The sequence below is a fragment of the Camelus ferus genome, chromosome 13 (genome assembly GCF_009834535.1).
Source record: "Camelus ferus isolate YT-003-E chromosome 13, BCGSAC_Cfer_1.0, whole genome shotgun sequence".
NCBI lineage: Eukaryota > Metazoa > Chordata > Mammalia > Artiodactyla > Camelidae > Camelus > Camelus ferus.
Window position 1 is genome coordinate 18228312 of NC_045708.1, and position 9566 is coordinate 18237877.

A 9566-nucleotide genomic window follows, 5' to 3' on the forward strand; every position below is an offset into this window, starting at 1 on the left:
ATCTCTTGCATTGGGCAGAGTTCTAACCAGAGAGATGGCCCTTCTCAGCAGAGAAGAAGGAACCCTGGGCCTGCCAGTGAGATTGAAAGTCAGCAAAAAAGACTCAGAAATGGTTCGGAGGAAACCTGAGGTCTCAAAGGACAGGAAACTGGGCCTGTTTAGCTCTCTTCTTGGATAGTCAGTGTGACCAAAACTATAAGTAATGATAACTTTCATAGCCTTGGATAGGGCAGGCTTCATTAATTTTTAGCCATGTCCTTTATCAGAGAACCAGAATGTACACTGGCTTTATATGAAATTGATTCCACTGTCCTACAGTCATCAGGGTGGGAGTGTCTCTCCACCCCACTTCCCCATGGTCGTCATAGATTTCTCTTTGTTTAAACCTGTTTGTGGCTGGAGCACACGAATGTGAAACTAGTTAATCAGGATAGAGTCTGGGTTATATGTCTGTAGGTAGAGCTAACTTGTCTTCACCCTGTTCTCACTATTGACCGGCTGTAGCCTAATAGCCAGACCACAGATCCTAGTGTAGCCTCTTGCCCTCTGACCTCACTGTCAGCATGTGCTTACAGCCTTCCATAACTTTGCCTTTCAGATTGTGGAGAAGCAACAGCAGAAGATTGACCAGTTGCATTCACAAGTACAGGTGAGCTGGAGTCCTTGGGACATGGTGGGCAGGATTTAATGGTGGAATCTCTGAAATTCAACTAACACTTTATTCTATGCCATGCAGTTTGCTTGGTGTTAGGTGTACAAGAATGAGACCCAATCAGTGCTTTTAGCCTACAGTCTTTTTGGGAAGAGGTTTCAGCACAGTACTGAGAGAGCAATGTCCATATTACCCTGGGGGAGCATAGAAGGGTCAGTGGAAGTGGGGAGGCCAAGGAAGCGTTTCTGGAGATCATGAACCTTGAAGGACGAGGAGGAGTTAGCCAGGCAAAGAAGAGGAGTGGGATAGGATGGTATTGGAATTCCTGATAGAAGGAACAGCATGGTAGGTACATGAAGGCATGAAACAGCAGGGTTTGCGTGTGAAGCTGCAAGCAGTTTGGTATTGTTGAAGTAAGTAAGATGAATGAGAACTGGGCTATGGGAGGGGTCTGTCTATCCTACTAAGTTAGCTTGTATTTTTTAGGTAGGTGATAGGAATCGACATTTAGTCAGGGTGTGATGTGGTCAGGTTTACAACTCAGGCTTGAGTGTGGAAGATGATTGGCACTTGGAGAGAGGCAAGGCTAGAGGCCAGTGGACTGTTGCAGAAATCCTAGCAAAAGATGATGAAGGATGATGCATAAGGCAGCATAGCAAGGAGGAGATGTGAAGGGACAGATTTCAATGAATTTTAGGAGGTAAAATTGAGAGGAATCAGTGACTGACAGAATGTAGGGGGTTGAAGAATAAGGAAAAATCAGACAACTGGTTTCTATTTTGGGCCAGAGTGGGAGTGTCCTTAATTGGGTTCTCCAAGAAATCCTAAGTACACCAGGTTCACTCAGGTTCTCTTTAGACCCTAAAAGAGGTTTTCATACCAAAATGGGTGAGATGCACTCACTCCGAGGAACAACTGAAAGCTGCAGTCCTACCTTTGCCACTATGTGGGTTTGTTTAGCTCATGTATTTCAAGTCTTGTAAGGAGATAGTCAAGCCTAGTGAGTGTTTATATCCATTCAAAATCCCAGGATTTTAGTAGAGTTTTTAATGGATCTCAAAGTATCCTTCCTGGAACCCTGAGGTTCCACAATATTTTTTTTTGGAGGGATTAAGTTTTTTTTTTTAATTATTATTATTATTGTTATTGTTATTATTGTCGTCATCATCATCATCATCATTAGAGGTACTGGGGATTGAACCCAGGATCTCATGCATACTAAGTACGCACCCTACCACTGAGCTAAACACCCCCCCCTCAGCATTTTAAATGGTACGCTTACTCATGATGAGACGTCTCAAACAAATTAAAATGTCAGGTGAACTTGGTGGAATTAGGTGGATTCAAAGTGGTGATGGGTATTTCGTGGTGGCGAGATGTTCTCCTTGGCTGTAAAGTTTTATATTAATACAAAATAGAAAAATTCAGAAATATTATTTATACTTTAGTTGTTCAAATCAGTTTCCAAATGCAGGGGTGGAGGTGGGGAGGAATTAGAATGAATAGAATGAGATGCAGAAGATAACAGATATAAATACCTCCCTCCCCTGACCCTGACTACCCCTACACACAAACACACATATACACAGATACACATTATAACTAGATAGGTGCTGTGAGAGTGCTCTCCTACCCCTTCTCATCTCTGTCAGAAGCATTTCATATACAGTATTGTCAAGGGCATTTGGCTATGAGCTCCTCAAAGATAGAGACTGTTTGGTATTCTTTTCAGTATCCCAGTGCCTGTCAATAGTAAGTGCTCAATAAATAATTGAACTCAATTGGATGTTCCTTGCCCTCAGTAAAGTTATGGTCTAGTGGAGGGGAGGAACCATATGCACAGCCAATGAATGTACTCATGAGCCATCATGGAGGTAGGGCAAGGTTGGGATTAATTGGATCCGATTTGCAGATTGAGAAAGGCTCAGGTGGGCCTAGGAGGTTTCCTGGGTGACAGATCAGAGGAGCAGTCTGGGCAAAGGGGAAGAGAAGTGAACAACAGCACTGGAGCTGGAATCTTTGGGGATGAAAGCCAGTCAGTCACTTGGTGTGGCTGGAGTGGAGGCTATGTGGAGGGATAAAAAGAGATATGGATCGAAAAGTAGGTAAGGGTCAGACTGTCCTGGAATGCCCTGCTGAGGACCTGGCCTTTATTGGTACATGGTCAGTGGCTAGAGGAAGGTTTTGGAGGGAAGTCACAGATCAGGGCTGTTCTAAAATAATCTCTTAGCAATAGTGCATGGGCGGGGTGAAGCTTTACTATAGAGTCCAGACCAGAGACAGTATGGTCTGAAACAGACTTGTTACCCCTGATGTGTTCTTTCACTCTCCTTAATCTGGAATTCAGAGCTTAGAGCAAGAAGTAGCTCAGGAAGAAGGAACAAGCCAGGCCCTGAAAGAAGAGGCCCAACGGAGGGAGACAGCCCTGCAGCAGCTGCGTACAGCTGTGAAAGAGGTGAGCAGCATCAGTGAGGCCTCTTGGTACTGCCTTTACAAACCTGATTTCTCTATGTATCCTCCCAGCCCTCCTCCCACAAGAGTTCCCATGTTTGAGAGGTCCCTGCTAAGCTTTCTTTGACAGAGGAGTAAGAAGATACATTGCATCATCCTTTATATTAAAGGTTGTAATCCTGTCTTTGAGTGGCCGTAATTACCCAGGAGGGCTTTTTGGATATAGAAAACCATTCTCTTATTTTGTCTTCCTGCAGCCACAGGTTTGTGGGGTTGGTTGGGGATGAAGGGTTCAAGAAGACTGAAGGTTTGGTGATCCTCATGGAGTAAACAGCTGTCAGCAGGGGGCAGCCAAGTTCACTGGACAAGTGCCCAGGAAGGGGTCTCCCAGAGCTAAGATTGTCACGTGGCCCAGTGTGGGTGAAGGGCTGGGACTGGAGGAGGAACTCTATTCAGTGTCTTTAAAACAGAGTAGAGGTAGGAAGGGAAGGAGAGTGCATTAAGTTGTTCTGGGAAAGGGAGGGAAAAAGACACAGATACACATTAATAGCTGGTTTATGTAGTGAAGCCTGACTCTACTGAGGTGAAGATCTGAAAAGGCAGAACACATTCCAGCACTGTGTCCTCCAGGTCCCCAGCTTCTCCAGCCCACCCACACAGTGGCCGCTAGCTGTCGTGTTGTCTTTGTTTTGTTTTGTTTTGTTTTGAGATGGGAGGTAATTGGGTTTATTCATTTATTTTAGTTTTTTTTTAATGGAGGTACTGGGTATTGAACCCAGGACCTTGTGCATTCTAAGCATGTACTCTACCACTGAACTATACCCTCCCTCCATGTCATATTATCTTTCTTGCCCCCTTTATTCCTCTGACACACTCTGATCAGGCTGGCTGGTGGCCACTTTTGTCAGGGTGGCAGGGAGAGATTGAAACCAGTGTCTCCTCAGATTTCACGTTAAGCCTTCTCTAATAGCCTGGCTAACAGAGTTGGCTGAGGGATTGGCTTCAGAGAGTTCCGAGGGTTAGGAGTACCTTCTGGTTCCTGAACAGAAACCTGGAGGCTGATGACTCAGTCTGCTAGGGAGCAGTTTCCTCTCCAATGCTGCAGCCCTGTGGGCCCAACCTATCTGCAGGAGAAACTAGGGCTGATACTGGGGAGGAAGGGGGAAGTGCATAGCCTGTTGGGTAGAGGTGGGGAGGAGGTGGGGACATGGCCTTTGACTCATAGTTTCTCATCCACACACATACATACATATATCCACATTCATGGACAGGTATTTCCCTTTTCCCTGGGCCTGGGTTAATGTGTTCACCTGTCTATCTGCTCAGCTTTCAGTACAGAACCAGGACCTGATTGAAAAGAATCTCACACTTCAAGAACACCTGCGGCAGGCCCAACCAGGGTCCCCATCTTCATCAGACACAGCCCAGCTGGCATTTGAGCTGCACCAGGAATTGGCCAGTTGTCTTCAAGATCTGCAGGCTGTCTGTAGCATTGTGACCCAGAGGGCCCAGGGCCGTGACCCCAATCTCTCCCTGCTCCTGGGCATTCACTGTGAGTCCTTAGGCCAGTCTGGGATACAGGAAAGAGTAGCTTTCATTCTGCTCTCACTCCTATCCACCTTTCCTATCCTTATGGCAATGTGTGAACCAGGCTCCATGGGCCTGGTCACCACCCTCTGGGAGTTTATGTGTTTTGCGGAGTAGCCATTGGGTAAATCTGTTTTGGAAACAGACATCCTTTTGGGGTACCTGGATGCAAGACAAAGAAAAAGTGGCTACTAGGAAGCAAGCTTTCACCCCATTATCCCTAGCTGTTTTTTAAAGAGTGCCGTGTTCTAAGACCCTGGACCTCAGAGTACTGCCTGTTCATACTGCCCCCTCCACATAAAAGCATCTCCTGACTGACTTATTAATAATATTCTCTCTAAATGCTCTCCTCCCCTAGCTGCACAGCACCCAGGGACCCACCTAGATTTGCAGAAGCCAGATGTGATCAGGAGGAAACTAGAAGAGGTTCAACAGCTACGCCGTGACATTGAGGACTTAAGGACCATCATGTCAGACAGATACGCCCAGGACATGGGAGAAAACTGTGTCACACAGTGAGGAATGCTGGGGGTGGGACAGGCTGTATTCCCCTAGGGAGAATCTGGTCTGTTGAAAGCCTGGTCTAGCAGGTCCTGCCCTGACAATCTCTTGCCTCCTATCTGCTGCTATTCCCAGAGAGAAGGGGTGGAGGGGAGGTACAAGCCTGCATCTAGGGCCAAGGGCTGATTAGAGAATTTTGTTTGTCCTGCCCTGCACTGGCTTTGCTTTGTTGGATTGCATTTCTCCTGTCATCCTGATTCACCCTTTGAGGGTGAGTTACTAATTAACTTTTGCAGGTGAACTGGTAAGTCCTCACAGACTATTCCTAGCCACAGGCTGACGTCACAGGCAAACAGGCTGCTCACCTCCCTTCTCCATCCTTTGGGGTGGATCCACATTCATTCCCTCTCCATACCTTGGTATTGGTGATGCCCAGAGTTCTTTAGAGGGGCTGGGAATGGCTGAATACCAGTAACAATGGCCATTTGAGAATTCTCAGGCCCCATGTATCAGCCTTCCTGGGAACTGAGTTGGCTCTGGCTTTTCTTAGGCCCAGTTCCTCTGCTTCTTCCTCAGGGCTCTTGTCCTCACAGATGCCTCAGGGTGATCTGTTCATTAGCAAAGTACTCACTTGGGGGCCAAGGGATTATAACCAGGACCTCTTCATATGTGCTGCCATGCCCTTTACAGGAGACCCTACTCTAGTCGCCCTGTGTCCTGGTCATGTGGTTAGCACAGGCCCCTTCTCCTTTGTTCTCAGGCCAGCTGGGCAGCTCCCTTCTTGGGCTTTGAGTGCAGACTCTTCTTCTCTATGGTTCTGGGTTTGGGCAGGATTTTCCCCCAGGATACCACAGGGCAACTGTCAAGCTGCTCACCCCCTTCCCCCAGGGCTGGGGCCAGTGATCAGCCTTCTGATTTGTGCCTCTCTTGCATTTGGGGTTGTGTGTCCTTTCCCTTTCCTGCTCTAGGCTCCTTGAGAGGTCAGAGTACCCAGTATAGGTCAACTTTAAGATACAGCTTTCAATGTTTTTTGTTGTTTGTTTCTCTGGGGCCTTTGGACCCTCTGCTTTCTGGTTTCTCTTGCCTCCTTGTTGAGGGAGCTTCTCACAATTGTTTGTATCTGGTTGTTGGGCCAGCCCCCAATCTCCTCTAGATCTGGAGCCAGGCCAAGCCAGGGCCGTGTGTGGGTAGTGGGGAGCACTGAGCAGTTCAGGAGCCCAGAGTCAGCCACTGGGAGATTCTTGCTAAGCTTTGGACTGGCAGGGCAGCATCCTGGACCTTACTCCTGGGCCTGAATGAGACTCTTAAGTGTTTTTACAAGTCTGTGTTTTATTTATGGAGTGACTTATCCCTTCCATTCAGAACAGCCCCACCCAGCCAGTCCTCTCAGCCTCTGGGCTCCTGACTCCTGAAAACAGAGCTGCCTGGTTGGTCTCCACCCTGTATTGGGAGCCCAGCCACTATGCTCACGGGTATTTTTCCTCATAAAGTTTATAAGCAGTTATTTATATGAATCCTTGTTATGTCAACTGGTTTGTATTGCCTATTTTGATTACAAAATAAAAATTTAACAGACTCTTCAGTTTTCCATTGCCTTCCATCACCATCATCTTTACTCCACCCCTCAGTTTGGATGGTTGGAGCCAAAACCTGGGTGTTTAGCCAAGTTCCCCAAACAGCAGCAAGGAGGGAACTTCGGCAAGTCCAGCCTCATGTCTGTTTCTCTACCACTTCTGCTCCTCTTTTGTTCTGTGCGGACAAATAAGATCTTTTCCTACACCACTTTTCTAATGGGCAAAACTGCCCTGAGTCATAGAGTAAGTTTGTCATTGCAAAGACTTTCAGTGAGCCCCTGAGAAGGAAATCTGCTGTCTGTGGGTTGCTGTAAGGAAGTGGTTTCCCCAGAGCAAGGCAGGGCATTGTGCTTGCCTCAAGGAGCTAGGGTTGTCTTCCTGAGCTATGCTCGGAGCCCTGGACCTGGGAGGGCTTCTGAAGGGCTCCATGTCCAACCCCAGGCAGATAACTGAGTCTGAAGTTGGGCCGGTTGCTGGAGTCTGCTCCTTCTGAACCCCTTGCATTTTGCCAGCAGTAAGTTTTGGAGTGCCATCTGCAGCATGGAGTTGGGGTGGGGCTGGGACCACCCCAGGCCCAGCTGTGATCTTTAACAAGGGCCCAGACTCTCAGCAGTCTTGATACCAACCTCTGGCTCCCTGAGCATGTAGCCATGTCTCCTGCCACCACCATTCCTGTCTAAACCTGCCTATCTGAGCCAAGAGGAAACTTGGGGGGAAATCTAAGCAGGGGCTGTCTCTGCTGTGGTGTGCCTCCTACCCTGCGGGGTTAGCTATGTGTGGATGGCCCTTGGGGAAATGTGTGTGTTGGAGAGCCCCTTGGGGCAAGGTTTGCTAGCTGGCGAACTTTAGGTTTGAAAACAGCCGAAGCTTTAAAAGCCCAGAGCTGAGCAGCGTTGTCGTGGCACCGGGGATTGGTAGTTGAGTGCAGTAAACCCAGGCGAGGCGGAGGAGGAGGCCTCTGGCAAACACTCACCCCCGCCCTCCCTGGCCTTTCTTGCCATCAGGTCGCACTCTAACTTCACACTGTGAGCCTTACGGGCGGTCTTGCGTGGGGCTGGGGTCCTCCAAAAGGAAGGGGAGGAGAACAGAGGGGGCCGGCGGTGCGTGGGGCGGGGTCGCGTAGGCCCCGCCCCAGCCGCGCGCCTGTCCACACCGCCCATTGGTCCCGAGAGCGGTGACTCGCGTGCTGAGCAGGAAGGAAACCGCTCCCGAGCTCGGCGGCCTCGTCTCCAGGCCCTGCAGCTGCTGCCACCGCCGCCCGTCCGCCTGTCGGCCCGTCGTTCTACCCGCAGCATGAGCGGCCTGCGCGTCTACAGCACATCGGTCACCGGCTCCCGCGAAGTGAGTGCACGCCCTGGGCCCGCGCTGGGCACTGGTGGTGGTCCGGGTCCTCAGGACCCGGTGCCCGGGACCCGCCCCCGCCCTGGGTGCGGGGCATGGCCTCCAGGGTTGGGTGGGGAGCAGGATCCACGGTCCCATCCTGAACACCCTTTGGACATCCTGGGCCCTCTGCACCCCCACTACCAGGCTGATCCTTGACCATGTCCTTATCTTGCCCTTCCCCTTCTCTACTGAGTGTGTACCTGGGGCGGAGGTGGCCCCTTACCAGCCTTCACCCAGGCCTGCCCTGCCTTCACCTCACTGACCTCCTGGCTCTCCCCACCCTGCATTTATCTCACTTCGCTTCATTCTGACTCCCCTACCCATGGTTGGTGATCCCTCTCATTCTGCTCCACCACAAGCCTGACTCATCCTACCAACTCCTAGTGGCCAGAAGCTTCCCCTAGGGTGTGGAGGGGGACAGAGGGACAGAAGCTCCTGGCCACAAGCCCTTTCTCTCTGTCCAGAGTTCCCCTCATAAACTCTCCAGTTTGCTCACTAACCCCTGCCTGCCCTCTGCACCCAGATCAAGTCCCAGCAGAGCGAGGTGACCCGCATCCTGGATGGGAAGCGCATCCAGTACCAGCTAGTGGACATCTCCCAGGACAACGCCCTGCGGGATGAGATGCGAGCCCTGGCGGGCAACCCCAAGGCTACCCCACCCCAGATTGTCAACGGGGACCAGTACTGTGGGGTATGGCCCGGGGGCTGGGGGTGGAGGAGTGTTGTAGGAGGATGCCAGCTAGAGTCAGACCTGAGACAAAGCACCAGCACTCAGGTGACCACCTCTCATCCCCTCCCCCAGGACTATGAGCTCTTCGTGGAGGCTGTGGAACAAAACACACTGCAGGAGTTCCTGAAACTGGCCTGAGCCAAGTCAGCCTATTGGACTTCCCGTCACCACATCCCCCCCAAGCCATCAACCCAGCCATGAAGGACCTTGTGACCAACTCCCTATTATTCCTAACCTTCTGACTTTGGAGCCCCTCCCCACAACCCAAGACCTTTCTCCTCCCCTAACTGTAGCCCCCTCTCCTCCATTCAAAGGCAACATTCCTTACCCACTAGTCTTAGAAATTGTCTTAAGCAACAGCCCAAGTGCCAGCTGTCCTCAGCCAGGCCCTGAGGCTGCCACCCTGCCTTGCACTGGCTGATGGGCACCTTTGGTGGTTCCATTAGCCAGGGCTCTGCCAAAGGCCCCGCAGTCCCTGTCCAGGAGCACCACAGAAACAATTAAATGTCCCATTCCATTGGCACTGTGTCTTTCTGGTGTGGCCTAGGCATCCTGGGTCCCTGCTCTGAGCAAGGCTGGAAGATGTGACTGTGCCGAGGCTATGCTCCTATGGGCAGGTCGATAGAGCTATCCCATGTGTGTCACCTGTGTGTGTGATAGTGCATGTGTTTGGGTATATGTCCAGCAC

General features: G+C 50.4%; 2 protein-coding genes across 4 annotated transcripts in view; both read left to right on the top strand.

Moving 5' to 3' along the window:
• CEP85 (centrosomal protein 85) overlaps positions 1 to 9401 on the top strand; it is a 34200-nt gene extending 24799 nt beyond the window's left edge. For 2 of the 3 annotated variants that reach the window (XM_006189490.3, XM_014563335.2), the window contains 5 exons: positions 599 to 649; positions 3000 to 3107; positions 4430 to 4655; positions 5049 to 8106; positions 8951 to 9401. In XM_006189490.3, the coding sequence (XP_006189552.1) occupies positions 599 to 649; positions 3000 to 3107; positions 4430 to 4655; positions 5049 to 5209 (546 nt within the window). In that variant the 3' untranslated portion in view covers positions 5210 to 8106; positions 8951 to 9401. The remainder of the gene's footprint in view (positions 1 to 598; positions 650 to 2999; positions 3108 to 4429; positions 4656 to 5048; positions 8107 to 8950) is intronic. The other variant, XM_032495566.1, reaches the window with a different exon arrangement.
• On the top strand, positions 7926 to 9401 carry SH3BGRL3 (SH3 domain binding glutamate rich protein like 3). Its single transcript, XM_032495569.1, has 3 exons — positions 7926 to 8106; positions 8672 to 8839; positions 8951 to 9401. The coding sequence occupies exons 1-3, from the start codon at positions 8059 to 8061 to the stop codon at positions 9014 to 9016; spliced, it is 282 nt and encodes a 93-aa protein (XP_032351460.1). The 5' UTR covers positions 7926 to 8058; the 3' UTR covers positions 9017 to 9401.
• Positions 9402 to 9566: the final 165 nt, after the last annotated feature.

Excerpts from the sequence above, each read along its gene's own strand:
- SH3BGRL3 (XM_032495569.1), top strand. The coding sequence starts at position 8,059 with ATGAGCGGCCTGCGCGTCTACAGCACATCGGTCACCGGCTCCCGCGAA. Across the intron at positions 8,107-8,671 it reads CGGTCACCGGCTCCCGCGAA|ATCAAGTCCCAGCAGAGCGA; the intron begins GTGAGTGCACGC and ends CTCTGCACCCAG. Across the intron at positions 8,840-8,950 it reads ACGGGGACCAGTACTGTGGG|GACTATGAGCTCTTCGTGGA; the intron begins GTATGGCCCGGG and ends CCCCTCCCCCAG.